The sequence below is a fragment of the Citrus sinensis genome, chromosome 6, assembly GCF_022201045.2.
Source record: "Citrus sinensis cultivar Valencia sweet orange chromosome 6, DVS_A1.0, whole genome shotgun sequence".
NCBI classification, from domain to species: Eukaryota; Viridiplantae; Streptophyta; class Magnoliopsida; order Sapindales; family Rutaceae; genus Citrus; species Citrus sinensis.
In genome coordinates this window covers 18,114,925-18,134,364 of record NC_068561.1, presented here as the reverse complement: position 1 = coordinate 18,134,364, position 19,440 = coordinate 18,114,925, and the positions used below count along the sequence as shown (strand labels likewise).

The following is a 19,440-nucleotide window of genomic DNA, read 5'->3' as shown; positions in this document are numbered from 1 at the left end:
TTTCATGTGGTGTTACAATGTCACTCATGAAAGTCTAAATAGAAACTAAAAACGATGAAATGTTAAAGTGACCCACTTACTGGATTTTGCGAAATCTATAACAAAGACAGGGCTACATCCTTCCAAAAACCACCCACCAAACCCAAACAGAGAGTCATCTGAGAAACCGTGATGTGTCTCCAACTCCAATTATCATTTTCATTTTATTCCATATCTTTTTTGTCCTAGAGTTTTCCAATTGTGGGTCCTCTAATTATTTTGTAAGATACCCAAAAAAAAAAAAAAAACCCAGCAAAATAACAATTAGTCACTTTGTCAACCTTTTAAGTCAAATTTTAAAAAAATAAACTTCAAACGGGGTCCTGGTCATAACCCATCCGTGAATATCTTTTGTGCCTGCAGGCTGCAATTACCTGAATTCAAGTAATAACAGACAGAATTTTGGTGTTTAATGTTCACGTTATAATGAATAATGCGACCATATTACGTTACATGATTGATTAATTTTGTGCTTAAATTCACATAATATGGTATTTACCAACGTGGACAAAAGTAGAAAATGTGATTGTGAGTCGAACCATCACTTTACTCTTTATGGGAACGAATCATGAACTTGGAGTGAGCGCTGAGCAAACTGGTGTCTAGTTGGTCTACTTAATCTTTCATGTGTCATTTTCTAATTAGTGTTAATGTAATTACCAGTTAATATTATCTACTAATTCTTAGCACGAGCAATAAGAGCTAATAATAATAATAATAATAATAATAATAATAATGAGAAGCACAGTAGCTGAAGCTATAGCTAGCTAGCTGTAGCTGAAACAAATATCGAGATCTGCGTTGTGGTGGCTACTGCGACTGTTACTAAGCAAGTACTACGTTTGGCTTAACGAAGAAGCTTTCAAAGATTTATCAGAATTGAACGTTGAGAGAGAAACCCTTTTCTTTCTACTCTCACTGAATCTGCACGAACAACTTCTTGTTCACTTTTAACTTTTCTTTTTTTTAAAAAAAAAAAAAACATTTTTAGAGCGTGTTATTGAAGATATGCTGCCGTTAAGGTTCGTTCAACTCATTAAAAACATACAATTTTACTGCTCTTCACGCACGATCGTGACTCGCATCTGCTTCAGCTTGGGCTTCTGACATTTAACGTTAAAAGACAAAAATCAGAAAAAAAAAATTATGTTGCTGTCTTTCAGCCTCCGTTTCAGACCGCCCACCACCACTTGAGTCTGCTCATTAGTCAAAGGTATTTTTGTTTTTGTTTTTGTTGTGTTTTGTTAATATTCTGTTTTTTGTTTTCTTTGTTTTGTGGAGGTTTAGTAATGTTCGTTTTAAGAGTATTTAAGAGCTAATTGTGGAAGGAATGTGAGTTTTTTTTTTCCTTCCTTTTCTTTTTTTGGGTAATTTGTTGGAATTTAGATGTTTAAGTAGGAATGTGAGAAGTCTTTGTTTGGTTGCTGAGAAAATGAAGGGAAATTGACAAAAAAATGGAAGAAAATTTCAAAACTTTTTGAAATTGTACTGGTTTCTTTTTATCTTAAAGAAGTCGGAGAAAATGGTGAGTTCTGGTTAATTGAGGTTTAATGGAGAGTTTCTTACCGTTTCAGACGAAATTTAGTCAAAATTTTGAATTTTCATGGAGTTAAATTTATTTCTCTCTACGATTTGTGGCCAAATTGAATGTCTTTCCCTTAAAAGAAGAGATTTTGACAAAAGGGCATGGAAATGCGATAAATTTTCACCAAAAGTTTGTTTAATGTAGGTGCTTTTGGATGGAGATTGACTTGTTCTACAACATTTACCACACAAGTTTATAAATTCTCAATTTGCATTTAGGGCTTGATCAATGTCGCTACATTTCTTCTTGTTTGGTAATTATTTTTAAAAAATAAATAAATAGATTAATGAGCTATTATCATTAAGTTTCCAGTATTTTTTATATATCTACTTTTTCAAATTGGGGTTTTAATGATGTTGTTTATTACCTCGTATTCCATTTCAAGCATCTGTGATGAAACTTACTTCCTTTTGACAAGGTGAAGGATAACGATGAAAGCTGAAAAGATCATGCTTTTTAGGATTTTGTATTGTATGCTTTAGTGCTTTTGCATTTTTTTCTTTTAGAAAAGCCTTATTCTTTTGCATCTTTCTCTATAGTGGCTTTTACTTTAGGTAATATTGATTAATAGAAGTACTTATTCTTCAGAACTGCTCTGAAGTTTCTAATCTATATATTCCCAGTTTCAAGGCAAGTTGACCAAGACAAAATTGTGGCACTGCAAATGTCAACTTTGTTTAGTTTTAGATATTGTTTTTGGTTCTCTAGAGACAAATCTCTTGTTTTTAATTAAGAAGGTATCCAATGCTGTTAACCAAACTCATAAAGTATGTGAGGCTTTTTCTTGTGATTCATATATATCTTAACTGGAATATACATATTGTATAATACTTAATCATCAACTAGGTTTTATTTATCCTTCTCTCTGCTATCTCATTTTATTGCACCACCTTTGATAAAATATAAGTTTCTTGTGCAGAAATTTTCCTTTAATGCCTGTATGGTTGGCTACTGTTCTTACCTGTAATAAAGATTAGGAAAATGAACAAGCTAATGTTCTAAAACCTTATGTTGCCAGGGGAACTTGAAGAATTCATGAAACTACACTCACATTCATAGCCTCAGCTGGAGAAGTTTCGTTGGCATCACTATGAAGTTACGCTGTGTTTTTGCAGCGTTATCTTTCATTTGGCTGATTCCCCAAATGATTGCCGACCTGAATTCAGACAAACAGGCTCTCCTTGACTTCGCTGCCAATGTTCCTCATGCCCGCAAACTGAACTGGAATTCTTCTACCTCTGTTTGCACTAGCTGGGTTGGCATCACTTGTACCAAGAATGGTTCTCGTGTGCTTGCCGTCCGGCTCCCTGGTGTTGGGCTGTATGGTCCCATTCCAGCCAACACACTTGAGAAGTTGGACTCACTCATGATCCTCAGCCTTCGATCAAACCATCTCAGTGGGGATCTTCCATCTAATGTACTCTCACTTTCTTCCCTTCGCTTCTTATATCTTCAAAACAACAACTTCTCGGGTAATATCCCTTCCTCCCTCTCACCCCAACTTAACTGGGTTGATCTATCCTTCAACTCCATTACAGGCAATATTCCAGCTTCGATTCGAAATTTAAGCCATCTCGTAGGTTTAAACCTCCAAAACAATTCCCTCACAGGATTTATCCCTAATTTTAATCTTTCAAGGCTTAGGCATTTAAATTTGAGCTACAACCACCTCAATGGTTCAGTTCCACTTGCCCTCCAGAAGTTTCCTCCGTCCTCCTTCGAAGGGAACTCTATGCTGTGTGGACCGCCTCTAAACCGATGCTCTACAGTTCCCCCAGCACCTAGTCCATCCGCAACTAACTTCCCCCCTCCACCAACAGTACTCCCAAAACCAAGAGAGGGCTCCGAGGAAAAACTTAGTACCGGGGCTATAGTTGCCATTGCAATTGGGGGTTCCGCTGTTCTGTTCCTTCTATTTCTCATGATAGCTTTTTGCTGTTTGAAGAAAAAGGACAGCGAAGGTACTGCTGCCACAAAATCAAAGGGTATTAGGAATGAGAAACCAAAAGAAGACTTTGGGAGTGGGGTACAGGAGGCTGAGAAAAACAAGTTGGTTTTCTTTGAAGGCTGTTCATATAATTTTGATCTCGAGGACTTACTACGAGCTTCAGCAGAAGTTCTAGGAAAGGGAAGCTATGGGACAACTTATAAGGCCATATTGGAGGAGGGAACAACAGTGGTTGTGAAGAGGTTAAAAGAAGTAGTGATGGGGAAAAGAGAATTTGAACAACAAATGGAAGTTGTGGGGAGGCTCAGTCAGCATCCTAATGTTGTGCCTATTCGTGCTTATTACTTCTCCAAGGATGAGAAACTCCTTGTTTATGACTTCATAGAGGCTGGTAGCTTTTCTGCATTGTTGCATGGTATGAATCGTCCAATCTTCTTTTCTTTTGCTTCCAATTCCTCGCTTTCATATCAGAGATGAAAGAACACTGTTCTGTAAAGATTTGTGATTCTTTTTCTTTGCTCCTAATCCTTAATTTTTTATATGGACTACAGGAAACAGGGGAATTGGACGAACGCCACTAGACTGGGAATCCAGAGTAAAGATTTCCCTGGGAAGTGCAAAGGGCATTGCTCACATTCATGCTGCAGTTGGGGGGAAATTCATCCTTGGCAACATCAAGTCCTCCAATGTGCTTCTCAGCCAAGACCTTCAGGGATGCATCTCTGATTTTGGCTTAACTCCGCTAATGAATACCCCAACTGTCCCATCAAGAAGTGCAGGCTACCGAGCCCCTGAGGTGATTGAAACAAAAAAGCCTACCCAAAAATCTGACGTCTACAGTTTTGGTGTTCTTCTCCTAGAAATGCTGACTGGCAAAGCACCAATCCAAGCACCAGGGCATGAGGACGTGGTCGACCTTCCAAGATGGGTTCAGTCGGTTGTCCGAGAGGAATGGACTTCTGAGGTGTTTGATGTAGAACTAATGAGATATGAGAATATTGAAGAGGAGATGGTGCAAATGCTTCAGATAGCAATGTCCTGTGTAGCAAAAGTGCCAGACATGAGACCTACAATGGAAGAAGTCGTTAGGATGATCGAGGACATTCGACCATCTGATTCAGAAAACCAGCCATCATCAGAGGACAAGTTAAAGGATTCAAATACTCAAACCCCATAACTATTAAGCCATGCTCTTCCTATGTATTAAGTTCTATGTTACAGTTATCTTTGTTCCAGTTCGAGAATGAATTTATCTGACAGGGACACTGCACCAGCCTTTTCTGCATGTAAGTAGTTTCTACTAGTCAATGTGTGATTCTTTCAGGGTATTTGTGTAACAAAATTCCCGGAGTAGCATTTGATTTCCTCTGGTTATTTGTGATTATTGGTGATAATTGTAATGAAGTTATTTCAGAATAATTATATGTGATTTCCTGTATGGCTATTTCACTTTACACGACATTATCACAGGACTGGTGATCCTAATCATCTAAATTATCACAAAATTTCAGCAATCACAAAATAATGTAGGAATAATATAAAGCAGGCATCAAAGATGATCCTGTAGTTTACATTTCCCAGTATACCCAGAAAAAAAGAAAAGAAAAGAAAAGAAAATTAACAACAATAATAATGTAAATAGCCCGGTGTAGGCAGCTTTTTTTTTTTTTTTTGATAACTACTCTTGCACCGATCGGGACCCCATGAGGCGTGAGACAACAAAGAGTCTCAGTATAAGCACCAGATCCCAAGTCCCCCAACAAACTGAGCTGCCCCTTAGGGGACCAATGTGGGCGGCTTTAAATCTCTAACTCTGAGGTATATCATTCTTGTACACAAAAATGAGCAATATGTCATAACCAAAAGAAGTTAAGAACCTAAGTTTAGTTTGAAGCATTCTTGTTAACCAAGTCAGCCCCGCTAACATATTTCGCAACAAATGATACTAATCGGAAAGGAGCACCGATCAGTGGAGCATCTGTCAGCGGCACAGCAGCCACTTTGTCAGTGTAACTTTCTACAACCTGCAACTCCAAATCCTGAACCTCCTTATCATCCAACGGTATTTGGACAATTTCTCCGGAGTATTCAGCTTCTGAAGAGCTTAAAACTAAAGGTGGGGGATCTGCATGCACACCATTAATTCCATTTCTGTCTTCTTTGACTGCTACCACTCCCTGGGTTTCCAACCTATTGTTCAATGAGGACATATTATCACTGGATTCAGACATGGGTTCAGTATCACTGGTGAGTGCAGTCACTGCATCACTTCCAATTGCTGAAGAAAGCCCAGCTGCCACACTCTGTCTATCAAGCTTAACAGACAAATCATTCACCTGAGATATAATGTAGTCCAAGAATGGAGGTGTGGTTATGCATGGAGAAGATTAAATCAGGAGCATCATAACTACTATTAAAAGGATAAAAAAGTTGGAAAAGAAAAATAACTTAAACTATGATCCACACAATTCATTATGACAGTACTTAATTGGGTATGTACATGCATAACTCAATAAATCAATTCGAGCAACAGACCTCTGAAAAACCATCAGCATTAACGAAAAGAACTAGCAAACTATCATCATATATTTGGAGAAAAGCATACAAGTACCTTCTCCACAAGCTCTATGTTCTCTGTGATCAATTTATCAATCAGTGCACCTGCTGCTTCAATCTGAGTACTGAAGTCCTTTTGTTCTGAAGTAGCATGCTGTAACTGCAGAAAGCAAGATGTTATTCATTGGACATCACAACATTCCCTATCATTGCTTAAATCAAAACAAATAAGTTCTTTACCATCAAAAGTAATTTTCTTCTGAAAGATTTGATACATAACCAAACATAAGAAACAATTCGTCACAATCTTAAACTTGAACGTTTTGTTCTCAAATTGCAACAAATATGGGAAAAGACCAACTGCATTCCAGATTAAACCAAGCAACACGTATTTATGAAGAGAATCCCCAAAGTTCTGGAGGTCTTAAGAACAAACCTTCTTGCTTTCATCAGATGAAAGCTGTGACCGCAGACTGGATACGTTTTCTTTCAGTTGGCGGTTTTCTTGTAGGAGATTATTACGAGATTCTTCCAACTCCACTACCTGCCAGACTTTGTTTTTATTCTCATATCAGAATATATAGAGAAATATGAAAAAGAAAGGCCTTGTTCTTTTCGATCAGCAAGCAATTTACCATGCTCTGGGATAGGAAAACTATGTTACAATAAACTAATTGAGTATCCTGTGTACCTGCATCCTTAGCTGGGTAATATCAACACTCAGGCCAGCAATTGTTTCTTTGGATACACTCTGTAAAAGTAAAGATATTGAAAATTAGGAGTATAAAATAAGTGCCTTAACTAGAATTTACAGGACATAAATTGAGGATGGAAAGAAAAAACCAGTAGTTGCTGCAAATAATAAGATGAAAAAGTACATTAAATAAAAGCCACTTTTCAGGAGCTTCAAAACAGACCAGATTCCAATTAAAACCCAAGCCCTCCTGTCAACAACTTGACTAAATCTCAAACTAGCTGGGGCTGGCTAATAAATCCTATTTGTCCATTCTGTCCGATCGAAAGCCACATGCTGCCCTCAATATCACTATGACAAATCTCCCTTCAAATCAAATATTCATCAGTTTTTCTCATTAAATTGCTAAATTAATTCAAAATCATTCATGTATTTTGTATGATACAAATAAAGCCTATATCAAAGACCATCAACCAGGCAAACAATTTAAGGTTAAAAGAGAAAAGGAAGGGGCCCGGGGGGGGGGGGGGGGGGGGGCGCAAAGCTGTACTAGTACCACCAAAAATAAAAAGGAGCTTTTGCTACCTCCATTTGAGTCCAGGAATCTTTGTCTGCCTCTAAAAGTTTTAGTTTTTCCTCCAAGCTAGCCTGTGGAATCAAAGTAGCCTTATTGCATACCGGAATTTCAAGGAAATAGCACACATTCATATACAAGGAGACACCATGACAAAGAAGAAGTAATATATTCATAAAGGGAAGCAAAAGAGAAGATCTTTCAATTGGTCTGCTTAAAATTCATCAGAGTGAGAACTTTACCCTTTTCATATTCAGTGCAGCACTTTCATCCCGTAACTGACTAATTTTCTGCTCCAAGGCAGCCTGCATGCAGCAACATATAGCTTACAATTCTATTTAAGTTTCTGGAAAATCATAAAATTGCCAGCTGTTGAAATATAATTCTCTAATATTAAAGAAAGAAAAGAGAGAAAGACATAATACAATATAGCCTATCATCCAATACAAAGTACCTCTTTTTGAAGCCAAAATTCTTTTTCACTCTGTAAGTTTGCAATATTCATCTCTAGACCACCCTGTAAATTTCCACTTAGATAGGTCAGTTCGCTAGCAAACATATAAGAAAAATACAAACCACTTGCAAGTCTAAATGGAGAACGTCCAATGATCCAGATCAATATTATCAAAATATTTTTCTTTCCGTTCGGACAATTAGATTAAGCTAATATTACCTCTCTTTGTATGTGTAAATCATTTTGATTTCGCAGTTGTTTGATGGTCTCTTCTAGGGTAGCCTGTAAGAAACAGTGAAATGTTATGTGTTTCACCTGCGTGGGGGCCCGGGGGGGGGGGGGGGGGTGTTGGGTGGAAGTGGCACAGGAAGGTCCTTAATTAAAGATTGTTAATACACACTGGTATTTTTTAAATAACTGGAAGATACCAGAAATCAACCCAATGAAAATAATATATTTTTCACCTCTTTCTGCATGCGTAAATCATTTTGTCTCTGTAATTGCTGGATTGTCTCTTCTAAGGTAGCCTGCTGAGAAACATAGAGTAAGGGTGTTGTCACAATGAATATATACAAAAACAGGGATTCTGTAGCTTAACTGTCAAGATAAATAGATAACTAGATTAGACTTGAAATTACCACTTTCTCTTTGTATAAATCACATTCATTCTGTAATTGTTGGACTGTCCCTTCCAAGGTAGCCTGTCAGAACACAATAACTTAATGGTTCACAGTGAGGATCAAAGGAAAGACAGGTAATTTGAAGAACGATGAGAAAGAAGCATCTAATCTATATCAACTGAATGGCCTACTATTCCCACATATAAAATTAAATTGTTGCTTAATTATGTAACTGGATTCAATTTACATTACCTCTTTCTGTATATGAGATTCTCTTTCATTTCGTAAATGTTTGACTGTCTCTTCCAAAATGGCCTGCAAAAACCAAAATATAAATTCTTCACCTATGTGACTTAGAAAAAGAGCAGAAAGAAAAGACAGCAATTCAAAACAACCATTGCCTCTCTTTGCAACAAATGCTGTCTCTCAGCTTCAGCTAAGTTTGCCTGTAAAAAAGAAAAAAAAAAAATCTCTGCACTCAGCAGTCACTCATTAAAAAAAAAAAAATCAATTTTTTTTACTGTAAATATCTGTCAATATTAAACCAAAAACATATATCTAATATTCAGTTAATGAAGTGTAATTGTTATGCAAAATGCAGCAATTCAGAAATGTAATGATGCGGTTAAAAATAAATAAATAAATAATAGAAGCTTAATCACATATTGAAAATATAAATTTATGTAAATCCCAAATCAGTTAAAAGCAAAACTTACGCTTTCAACACCATTGGATTGGTGTCTATCGGCGTCCACTTGAACATTTTGAATGTCAGCTGGCTCAGAAGCTTGGCTGCGAACGTCATCTTTCTGTCCATTGGTCACGTGATTCGGATCCTCGCCGACGGCCACATCATCCGTCGTCGTCTTGGTCTGCTTGTTCTTCTTCTTCTTGTTTCTCTTCTTCTTCTTCTCATCCTCCATTTCACACTCGCTCTACTACTGACAAGAGATCCAATTCAATCTCTCACCTGGCAGCGAAGCATATAAGATATCAGCATTTGATTCGCAAATAAATCAATAGAAACCCTAATCCTTCACATACAAATCCGAAAGTTGAGATTCAGACGATTACGATATGCGGATACAACAAATCCAGTAGAAATTTTTGAGAACGCTCGTTAACTGGGATTACATTACAGTTTTAAAAATTTGTCGTTATTGACCTCTTTTTTTCTTTTTCTTTTTTTTTCCGTGCGGGAATTTACTAACGTTGTAGAGTAAATGAAAATAATTATTTAAATAAATAAATAAATAAATTTCGGAAGTTTTTTGTTTGTGTTTGGTGAAGCCGAAGGTGTTCCTGATTTTGTAAACGTTTAATCGGCTGAGAGTCAGAGGGCGAGACCCATTACACATGGGGTGATGGGGAGATTGGAGAGTGCAATAGTGCAAATTACTAGTTATCCAATTGCATATTGATTAACTTTATTATAATAATAATATGATTTTTAATTTAATTTGATTAATTTTTCGAGAATATTATATATACATATATATTAAATAATTGAAGAAACAATCGTAAATTCATAATGATACCATATTTCAATTGAGTTAATAAACGAGCTTGGCATTTGCGGTTTTTTTTTTTTTCCTTTTAAATATTTGGAGATAAATTTGGTCAATTTAACCTAGATATGAGATATCTGAAATTATGGTATTGCATGGTTAATTTATAAGATTTTTCTAAAGAAATTAAATTGTAAACTTCAATAAGATTATTATGTAATTTTAAAAATATATAATGCGGGAATTATTAATTATTTTGCCTACATTATTATGTATATATCAATTAAGACACAAAAGTTTTTAATATCAAAGCCATCTAATCAAAGCTGATAGATTCGTTTGACAGGGTAACATAAGTTTCACACTCAAATCTAATTGACAAATTGTCACGTGAATATTATACTATATTACAAAAAAAAAAAAATTGATTGATCCCATTCCATCTCATTTATAATCTTACTGTCATTATATTGTATCATGTTAACTTTTATCATCATTAACTTTCTTATCATTATATTGTATCTTTTACTTTTATCATCGTTAACTTTCTTTCATGTCATCAACTTTCAAGCTAGTAGTATCGCAAAAGCTTTTGCCTGATGAACAATTTCTTCCTGTTGATGCTGAGTTAATTCTGAAATTCCTCTTCCTCGTGTTTGAAGATAGGACAAAGCTAATCTGGCATTATGATAAAAGAGGAATTTATTCAGAGAGAGTGCTTATCAAGTATCTTTAATGATGAGATTTCTTAAGATTCTTAGTTGCTCCAACAGTGTTCCAAGGTGGATTTAAGTTGTTGTGGCCTTGCTGTGTGTCAAACAAAAATTAAAATATATTTTTTAGAGTGCCACCGACAACTTGCTACCAACTTACGAAAATCTCTACGGGAGAAAAATTTTAGCCAACTCTTGGTGCCCTAGATGTAAACTTGACTGTGAGACTACTATGCATGCTCTGTTGAAGTGTGGTTTTGCTAAAAAGGTATGGAAGCTATCTTCCATTGGTGCTTAATGGGAAATTCCTCACTTAAGCTTCAACGGACTAGCCTGGTTTATAATAGAAAAGGGTAATAGAGATGATTTTGGCTTGTTTATGGTGACATCCTAAATTATTTGGAGTTCAAAGAATAATGGATGTTTAGAAGAAGAAATTGTTGAATTTGTTGAAGTGCTTGTTATTTATGAAGGTTTAAAGATGGTCAAATTAATGGGGCTTTATTCGTTAATTATTGAACCAAATTCACAAATTGTGATTAGGTTGATCACTGGCAAAGCTCGCAAACTAGAGTGAGATTAGATAACTAGTCAATGGGATTAAAAATTTGGTTAAGAATGTTTCTAATGTTGTGTTTAAGATTGTCCCCGTAGTTTGTAATTTAGAGGCTCACAAGTTGTCTAAATTGGCATTGCCAAAATCATATTGTTGTATTTGGCTAAAAGAAGTTCTTGTTGAACTCTTAACTTTGTTATCTTGCGGTAATTATTTGTCTCATAAATGAATAACTATTTTCATTTTTTTTAAAAAAAAAAACTTCGTATTTTTAATCGTGTGGCTACTTTTTTCTCCCACCGACTACCAACAGATAATAATTTTCTGATCATTTTTTTCTGCCCTTATTTCCTTTGCTTATAATTAGCTTCTGACAACAATGTCAATACTGGAATTAGTAAGTTATATTTCAAATACGTTTCATAGTAAATAAGAGTTAATAGTTTGAGACACTACTAAATTATCAGGAAAAAGAAAAATTCAATGTGTAATATTTTAAAAACTTTGTTTTAAAACTATTTTAATAATCTTACGTCATAAGGACTTTTTTTTAAAAAAAGAAGAAAAATCTATGAATTATAGCGATTTACTTGATTCTCTCGTGAAGTTAGAGGAATAAGTGCCACTTTTGGACGGAGGCGTAAAGCACTCAGTGAATCCACGTGATCGCAATGATTAAGTGAGGCCTCTGAGTGTAACCTTTAAATATTAAATTATTATTAACTTCGAATTATTTTTTTTCAGTTAAAAAAAAAAAGTGATTAATTTTCAGTTAAAAAACCTTTAAAATTAAAACTAAATTTCCACAACCCAACCCGACAGAGGTGGTAGTAGGTGGCATCGGAGATAAAGAGGAGAATTAAAATTAATATTATTTTTAAAAAAATGGGACAAGAGCGATAATTAAGCAAAAATTACCAACCTAAAAGAAATTTTTTTTAAAAAAAATTGCCACGTATATAATCATGTAAAACAAGGTGGATTTTTCTCTCTCAACGACTTTTGCCTTGAATAACAAAGGCAAGAGATTGTAGAGGAGAGAGGTCGGGACGGCCAGTAGCCGCCGCAGATCTGCTCCGAAGCCGTTCCCCTTTCTCACTGCTATTGCCCTCCGATCTCCTTCTTCGCCGCACAAGGTCAATTTCGTCATTATTTTTAAGTAAATTTATTTTCTTTACCTTATTAAAATAAATTAAATAATTTGTTGTTTATAAGCTTGGATCGTTGTATTAAGTAGCCGTTTGTGGCTTAGCTTACAGTGTTGCAGATCCTAGGTTTGTTGTGGCTTTAACTTTTAATAATCCGTTGAAGCATCATGGCTTCGAAGCGTATTTTGAAGGAACTCAAGGATTTGCAGAAGGATCCTCCCACGTCTTGCAGCGCTGGTATAAATTTTTGTTACTTGAGAATTTGGATCATGTTTTAGTTGATTTATATTTAAATTAATCGAAATTTGCTGCTTGTGTTTGTTTCTATCACTATTTGGCTCGTGGTTATTAAGATTGGTTGTGATTGGCCACCGATATATTCTATGTGGGTGTATTCTTAAACTCTTAGCTGGGCTAATTGTATTGGTGGCTGGTTGTTGTTTTCAAACTTTCAATGGAAATCAGGATTTTTACGGTCCAACCCCCCCCCCCCCCCCCCAAAACCCACAACAAACATTTAAATGAATTAAATATACATTGTATTACACTCTCTAACATATAATTTGATACTGAAGGTTTTTGTATTTTTCAGCCATAGAACTATAGTGTCATCAATCAATAAAGTACTTGTTGACTTTATTATATTTCACTAGTGAAATGTCATCAAGTAGCACCTCTCAATGAGTGGCACTTCATATTCTACATCAAGTGGGTGCAAACATTGTATCCCAGTCATGTATGTGCAGCTTTAATCTTTTTCCGAATCATTTGTGTTAACTAAATATGTAAGTTTTGGTAATTGTTCCAAAGCTTGTTTAACTATTTAACAGTGTATGCTGTATCAGTTGGGTACAAATGTTGTATCGCGAATTTATATAGTTGTTTTACTCTTTTTTTGAATCACTTTATATCATCTAAACTAAATTTGTTATTTTTTGCTGATTGTTTCTATCTTCTTTAATTGTTTAACAGGTCCGGTGGCTGAAGACATGTTCCATTGGCAAGCAACAATTATGGGCCCCCCTGATAGTCCATATGCAGGAGGTGTATTTTTGGTTACCATTCATTTTCCTCCAGATTATCCCTTCAAGCCCCCAAAGGTAAATTTTGTTTCTTATGCAAATCATGTGTTTGATTTGGTTTCTTGTCAACAGCAATCCTGTATTGATTTGTTTTGACTTATTAGTCCCATGGTATTTTTTCTATTTAGGTTGCTTTTAGGACCAAGGTCTTCCACCCAAACATCAACAGCAATGGAAGCATATGTCTTGATATCCTTAAAGAACAGTGGAGCCCAGCTCTTACCATTTCAAAGGTTTGAATTTCCTGCTTTTAGATTTACATTATTAGCATTTTATGTGTTTGGAATCTCTTTATTCTAGTTTGGTAGTGGCATGCAACACAGCTAAATAAAATCAACCCTGGGATCATATAGTTAAACTCCCAAGTCCCAAGTCCATCTTTTGGATCTTTGAAAGAAAGTCAGATGGTAAATATGTGCTCTATTTAACTTACCTTTGGGATAACTGAGGGAAAGGAACAGACATCGCCAATTCATCAATAAATTGTGTCCATCTTTATTTCTTAAGCATTTTGCTAGTTTTCTTCCCTTGCACCCAGGTTCAATGCGCCTTCACAATGAGATTACACCTACGTAATAGTTTCTTATATGTTCCACATCACTCCCATTTTCCTATTGCTCACCTAGTGATTGTGCTTTTGTTTTGGGGTGAAATTATATGAAATTAACTGTACAAGTCATGGCAAGCTTTTTATCCTGGTTACTCCAGAATTTTCAGTAATTCTATTAAGTAGTATGCCAAAGTTGGAATCTGGAGCGGTGTTGGCTGGTGGTGAATTGAGGGAAAACTCTTGAAGTTGACCTGAGAAAATTATTTCAAGCAGTGAATTTATGGCAAGATATTAACTGTTTGTTAGTTATCTAACTATGTACGTATGTGTATCAGGTCCTGCTTTCTATCTGCTCGTTGCTTACTGACCCAAATCCTGACGACCCGCTTGTACCGGAGATTGCTCACATGTACAAGTCCGACAAGGCCAAATATGAAGCCACTGCCAGGAGCTGGACACAGAAGTATGCCATGGGATAGTTGTTTGGATATTGCAGAAATGGAACTCATTTATATGAAATATGTTGTGTTTTTTTCTCCTTTTTCTTCAATCTTGCTTCGGGAAGGGGATGTTTTGTATTTTAGTAATGAGGAAGGATGTTTGGGGAGGAGTTGCAAGGGCAAGACGATTTTGTTAATGTTGAATGTTTATTGTTTGAAACTCCTATCATTCAATGTAGTTTGTTGTCCTAAAAATACTTTCATTATTTTTGCACCGAACATTTTACATCATACAAATGCCTCCTCTTTTGACTAATTCTATCATTAGATAAAATTTGCAAAAAACAAAAGGGGAATTAATGTTAATATTTGAACTGCGTTATGGATTATGACTAGAGAAATCTATTTATTGTGTACCATATGTTTTATTCCGTGGTTTGACAAGTTCTGCAAATTTTGAGGCTTGACGTTGTTGCAATATCCTGGCGGCTGTGCCTGGTCACTGAAAACCTCTTCGGCGGCAAAAGAATATTCTTTTTTTTTTTTTGGAGTTATATGTGTGGAAAATAGTATAAAATACACAAAAGATGAGAAATTTTTTTATCTTGTACTGAATTTTTTGTCATGTAGTTATTTTATTTGTTTATTTTTTTTAATCTTTTGGTGATAGTGAGTTGTTCTTTTGTGTTATGTTCCGTGCACATATCACTGTAGGTGGCCAATTGTATTTTTTGCGATTTTTACTTTTAAGAATTATTTAATGAATTATACTAATAAAGTAATAATTACTTATGTATTTTTCAATAAAAAATTAAAAAACTTTTTAACTAAATACAAATTAAAATCTGTGTAAGATAATTAAATTAAATATACAAATGATAATGGTTATTTACAGCCTATGAAGCATATCAATTGGTCATGTGTTTAGCTACATACTTTTTGCAATAATCGTATTTGACCTTTGTTCAGTAAAAACCCACGGGACTATATTCTTTACGATTCCACAATTTCAAGTGTGAGTAAAGACATTTCATCATTTTCAACCTGTAACTCTTCAAGAGACTTTTTAGAATTTATGATCTTATCAAAGACCAAATACCCTTTTAAAATATTATCTTGAGTGGATAGAAACCTCACTGTTTCTAAATTTCTATGTCTTACCAAGGTCTTATACCTCATAAGAGATATTATTTTATCAATAAGGTGTGTATGTTACATTGTATTATATTATTTAATGCAGGCGTATTGTATAATATTGCATTATATTAAAATTATATTATAATAATGTTATACAGCATTTGATGTTACACTATACTATATTAATTTTATACTAATACTAACTGAATATTATTTAAAATTACTATTAATTGTATTAAATAATTATTTGTATATTAATTGTTAAATATATAATTGTATAATGTTATATTCAATAGAGTATAATTAAAAAAAGTAATAATATCATATGATATTTTTATGTTTTATTTATTATATTATTATCTAATACTAAAATAATTTATATTTATAACATTATAATACCACAATGATCTCTTAAATTTTATTAAACATATCATTGGTAGTAAGTTAATACGAACATTATTTTAATTTCTATAATGCTATGTTTCAAACACATTCTTTGTGAATTGATTAGTATGACTTATAACTTATTATATGTTTTAAGAGTTGTAGTACACACATAAAAGTATCTCATATCCGAAAACCGAAATTGATTATAGTCTGGAATCCAATCTCCCTTCCTACGGAATCTATAAAATTTTCAAAATCAGCCCTTAATAATTTATAATTAAAGTTTATATATTTTTTTTGATCTCACTCTTGTCGTTGGGCATCAAGATCAACTATGAATTTAAAGAAAATAAATATAGTATATAATATATCTTTTATACGAATAAGTTGACTTTTGTAGCCACGACCATGGGAATCCATGTGATTCAACAAGAATTCAACTTTGAGTAATCGAGGTAACCTTTAAAACAAGGAATATAAATTCCAAAGCCAGTAGTAGCACCGCAAGTTCCTTTCCAGATAAATAAATAAATAAATAAAATAGTTATAGCACCCTAAATTAAATAACGAGACTAACAAAACAAACAATATTAATAAACTGGATAAGAACGATAATTAAAAAATTGCAAGAAATAACAAAAAAAATGGGGAAAAATAAATTTTGCCACGTATATAAATATATGCAAAAGAACACGATACGTTCTTTCTCGACGATATTTGTGTTGAAGGACAACAAAGCAAGGGGTTGATAGAGGAGCGAGGCGGGGGCGGCTTGACGACCTAGATCTGCTTCACCGTTTCGCTTTCTCGACGCTATCGCTCTCCGATCCTGTTCTCTGCCGCGCAAGGTCAGTTTGCGTAGTTATATTTTTAGTATTTTCGAAATTTTGATTTGAACTTTTTTATTCAGATGCAGTAGATCAAATAATTTGTTGTTTTACAGGCTTGGATAGTCTAATTAAGAAGCCGTATATGGATCTGTTTATAGTTTCGCAGGTCTTAAGGTTCGTTGTAGTTTCAATTTTAATAATCCCTTGAAGAGTCATGGCTTCAAAGCGTATTTTGAAGGAACTCAAGGATTTGCAGAAGGATCCTCCCACGTCTTGCAGCGCTGGTATAAATTTTTGTTACTTTTCAATTTGAACCACATTTTAGATTACTTATATTTCGTATCATTTGGTGATAGGGTTTACTTGATCTATATTTGCTGTTTGTGTCAACACGTTGTTGAAATTTGTTACGATTGATTCTGAATTCTGATTGGCTACCGACGTATATCATGCTGGAGTCGTTTCATTGGCTGCTGGTTGTTTTCAACCTTTCCAAAGAGAGCATGAAGTTTATGGTCACTTTTTCTTTGTATGTATTAAAAAACTGAATGAACTAAATCTACATTTATATTTAATTCCCGATCCTATAATTGGATAACAAAAGATTTACATGTTCTTGAACAATAGCTGTCATATGGGAGGCTGTTGTTGACTTTATTATTTTCAATACTGATGTGAAATTAAGTAAGCCTCTATCAATGGGGGCCATGTCAATTGGGAACAACGCCGTATCCCATCTTTAATGTGTAGCTTATTGGAGGCTGTTGTTGATTTTACTATTTCATTGTTAATGCGTAATTAAGTATCACCTATCAATGAGTGTTGTCTACTATGCCACATCAATTGGGTAAAAAATGCTGTGCCTGTATTGCCACTGAATGTGTAACTTTATTTTTATTTTTAATCAATTCATCTAATCTAAACTAAATTTGTGATTTTGATAGTCTTTCAATGCTTGTTTGATGATTTAACAGGCCCTGTGGCTGAAGACATGTTCCACTGGCAAGCAACAATTATGGGCCCTTCTGATAGCCCATATGCAGGAGGTGTATTTTTAGTTACCATTCATTTTCCTCCTGATTATCCTTTCAAGCCCCCAAAGGTGACTATTCTTTTGAATGCAAATCAAGCGTCTGATAATATATATATATATATATATATATATATATATATTTTTTTTGACAGTGGTCATGTATGGGGTTGTTTCGAGTCTTTTGACTTAAAATGTATCATGGTATTTTGTTGTTTAGGTTGCTTTTAGGACCAAGGTCTTCCACCCGAACATCAACAGCAATGGAAGCATCTGTCTTGATATCCTTAAAGAACAGTGGAGTCCAGCGCTTACCATTTCAAAGGTTTGAATTCCCTCCTTTTGGATTTAATTAGTAGCATTTTATGTGTTTAAAATCTTTTTATTCTGGTTTAGTAGTGGCGTACAACTCTCTGGTCTTGCACAGCCAGGTAAAACTGACCCTGGGATCATAAAGTTGTACTCCCAAGTGCATCTTTGGATCTTGCAAAGTAAGTTGGATAGCAGATACGTGCTCTTTTTATCTCATCTCAGAGATATTTGAGGGAAAGGAACTGAAATTTCCCAGTTCATTAAGAAATTGTTTTGTCCTTCTTTATTTCTCAATCATTTTGCTAGCTTTCTTCCCTTCTACCCAAGGTCCAATTAAGCCTCCACAATGAGATTACAGCTATATAAAAAATATTTAAACGATCAACATCACTCTCATTTTCGTCACACCTTTCAGTGTCCTACAAATACACTTCTATTTGTGGTGAAATTATTTGACATTAACTGTACAAGTTTTTTCAAGCTTTGTCATCTGTTAAGTCTATTTCAGTAAATCTATAAGTATATGCCTATGTTGAAATCTGGCTTTAATAAGGGGTTGGATGGTGGTGGATTGAGAGGAAACTCTTGATGTTGATGTAAAAATACTGTTTCAAATATTGAGTTTATGGCAATATAGTAGTTGGTTGTTGGTTATGCAGCTGAAAATTATATGTGTATCAGGTCCTGCTCTCTATCTGCTCCTTGCTTACTGATCCAAATCCCGACGACCCTCTTGTACCGGAGATTGCCCACATGTACAAGTCCGACAAGGCCAAATATGAATCCACGGCCAGGAGCTGGACACAGAAGTATGCCATGGGATGAAGGTTGTTAGGATATTGCAGAAAAAGGAGCATTTATTGAAATATGTTGTGTGTGTTGTCTATCTATTTTCTTTAACTTGCTTTGGGGAGGGCAGACGTTGGTGTTTTAGAATGGTGTTGGGAGGAGTTGCAAGGGCGGGACGTTTTTATGTTAATGTTGAATGTTTGTGTTTGAAGCTTCTTCGATGGAACGTAGTTAATGGTCTTAAGTACTTGTTTACTATTTTGCACCAAACATTCTTACATCGCCGCGTCTGTGTTCATGCAATAATCATGAAGAAACAAACGCCTTCGCTTCCTTCCTTGGAAATTTCTTCCATAATAGAAAACTTGTGATAAAATAGGCGAATCATGTTGGTACTTGAAATTCGTAAGACTTTTTCTTTCTATGATATCTTTATTCGTTTGTTTTCACTTATAAATTCTGGCACAGACTCTGTGAACTGTTTCAAC

At 34.8% G+C, this 19,440-nt stretch overlaps 4 protein-coding genes across 16 annotated transcripts; 3 read left to right on the top strand and 1 right to left on the bottom strand.

Moving 5' to 3' along the window:
* The first annotated feature begins 770 nt into the window (after window positions 1-770).
* Window positions 771-5,010, top strand: LOC102613089 (probable inactive receptor kinase At5g58300). 2 transcript variants are annotated; one of them, XM_006481169.4, is made up of 3 exons: window positions 771-1,252; window positions 2,643-3,987; window positions 4,124-5,010. In XM_006481169.4, the coding sequence occupies exons 2-3, from the start codon at window positions 2,715-2,717 to the stop codon at window positions 4,747-4,749; spliced, it is 1,899 nt and encodes a 632-aa protein (XP_006481232.1). In that variant the 5' UTR covers window positions 771-1,252; window positions 2,643-2,714; the 3' UTR covers window positions 4,750-5,010. The 2 variants fall into 2 exon arrangements, with proteins under 2 accessions (XP_006481232.1, XP_006481233.1); XM_006481170.4 differs by lacking the exon at window positions 771-1,252 and adding an exon at window positions 2,261-2,361.
* Window positions 5,011-5,077: 67 nt separating this feature from the next.
* On the bottom strand, window positions 5,078-9,843 carry LOC102623350 (uncharacterized). Of its 7 annotated transcripts, none has more exons than XM_052443220.1 (14): window positions 9,515-9,841; window positions 9,187-9,440; window positions 8,866-8,916; window positions 8,723-8,785; window positions 8,489-8,551; window positions 8,315-8,380; window positions 8,070-8,132; window positions 7,851-7,913; window positions 7,639-7,701; window positions 7,408-7,470; window positions 6,820-6,879; window positions 6,565-6,672; window positions 6,184-6,288; window positions 5,078-5,908 (listed from the first exon to the last, which is right to left on the bottom strand). In XM_052443220.1, exons 2-14 carry the CDS (start codon window positions 9,391-9,393, stop codon window positions 5,456-5,458), a joined length of 1,428 nt encoding a protein of 475 aa, XP_052299180.1. In that variant the 5' UTR covers window positions 9,394-9,440; window positions 9,515-9,841; the 3' UTR covers window positions 5,078-5,455. The 7 variants fall into 7 exon arrangements, with proteins under 7 accessions (XP_052299180.1, XP_052299182.1, XP_052299181.1 ...); XM_052443222.1 differs by having other exon boundaries at window positions 9,539-9,841; XM_052443221.1 differs by having other exon boundaries at window positions 9,545-9,841.
* Window positions 9,844-12,215: 2,372 nt separating this feature from the next.
* Window positions 12,216-14,722, top strand: LOC102611214 (ubiquitin-conjugating enzyme E2 28). Of its 3 annotated transcripts, none has more exons than XM_006481161.4 (5): window positions 12,216-12,383; window positions 12,507-12,632; window positions 13,368-13,495; window positions 13,606-13,710; window positions 14,363-14,722. In XM_006481161.4, the coding sequence occupies exons 2-5, from the start codon at window positions 12,563-12,565 to the stop codon at window positions 14,504-14,506; spliced, it is 447 nt and encodes a 148-aa protein (XP_006481224.1). In that variant the 5' UTR covers window positions 12,216-12,383; window positions 12,507-12,562; the 3' UTR covers window positions 14,507-14,722. The 3 variants fall into 3 exon arrangements, with proteins under 3 accessions (XP_006481224.1, XP_006481226.1, XP_006481225.1); XM_006481163.4 differs by having other exon boundaries at window positions 12,225-12,383; window positions 12,515-12,632; XM_006481162.4 differs by having other exon boundaries at window positions 12,226-12,383; window positions 12,500-12,632.
* Window positions 14,723-16,670: 1,948 nt separating this feature from the next.
* Window positions 16,671-19,222, top strand: LOC127898580 (ubiquitin-conjugating enzyme E2 28). Of its 4 annotated transcripts, none has more exons than XR_008055667.1 (6): window positions 16,671-16,839; window positions 16,980-17,105; window positions 17,796-17,923; window positions 18,072-18,176; window positions 18,251-18,342; window positions 18,845-19,093. XR_008055667.1 is itself a non-coding variant. In XM_052443178.1 (5 exons), the coding sequence occupies exons 2-5, from the start codon at window positions 17,036-17,038 to the stop codon at window positions 18,986-18,988; spliced, it is 447 nt and encodes a 148-aa protein (XP_052299138.1). In that variant the 5' UTR covers window positions 16,671-16,839; window positions 16,980-17,035; the 3' UTR covers window positions 18,989-19,222. The 4 variants fall into 4 exon arrangements, 2 of the variants coding, with proteins under 2 accessions (XP_052299138.1, XP_052299139.1); XR_008055668.1 differs by having other exon boundaries at window positions 18,248-18,342; window positions 18,845-18,913; XM_052443178.1 differs by lacking the exon at window positions 18,251-18,342 and having other exon boundaries at window positions 18,845-19,222.
* Window positions 19,223-19,440: the final 218 nt, after the last annotated feature.

Excerpts from the sequence above, each read along its gene's own strand:
- LOC102613089 (XM_006481169.4), top strand. The coding sequence starts at position 2,715 with ATGAAGTTACGCTGTGTTTTTGCAGCGTTATCTTTCATTTGGCTGATT. Across the intron at positions 3,988-4,123 it reads CTTTTCTGCATTGTTGCATG|GAAACAGGGGAATTGGACGA; the intron begins GTATGAATCGTC and ends TATGGACTACAG.
- LOC127898580 (XM_052443178.1), top strand. The coding sequence starts at position 17,036 with ATGGCTTCAAAGCGTATTTTGAAGGAACTCAAGGATTTGCAGAAGGAT. Across the intron at positions 17,106-17,795 it reads TCCCACGTCTTGCAGCGCTG|GCCCTGTGGCTGAAGACATG; the intron begins GTATAAATTTTT and ends ATGATTTAACAG. Across the intron at positions 18,177-18,844 it reads CAGCGCTTACCATTTCAAAG|GTCCTGCTCTCTATCTGCTC; the intron begins GTTTGAATTCCC and ends TATGTGTATCAG.
- LOC102623350 (XM_052443220.1), bottom strand. The coding sequence starts at position 9,393 with ATGGAGGATGAGAAGAAGAAGAAGAGAAACAAGAAGAAGAAGAACAAG. Across the intron at positions 8,786-8,865 it reads TGTTGCAAAGAGAGGCAATG|GCCATTTTGGAAGAGACAGT; the intron begins GTTGTTTTGAAT and ends TGGTTTTTGCAG. Across the intron at positions 5,909-6,183 it reads ACATAGAGCTTGTGGAGAAG|GTGAATGATTTGTCTGTTAA; the intron begins GTACTTGTATGC and ends ATTATATCTCAG.
- LOC102611214 (XM_006481161.4), top strand. The coding sequence starts at position 12,563 with ATGGCTTCGAAGCGTATTTTGAAGGAACTCAAGGATTTGCAGAAGGAT. Across the intron at positions 12,633-13,367 it reads TCCCACGTCTTGCAGCGCTG|GTCCGGTGGCTGAAGACATG; the intron begins GTATAAATTTTT and ends ATTGTTTAACAG. Across the intron at positions 13,711-14,362 it reads CAGCTCTTACCATTTCAAAG|GTCCTGCTTTCTATCTGCTC; the intron begins GTTTGAATTTCC and ends TATGTGTATCAG.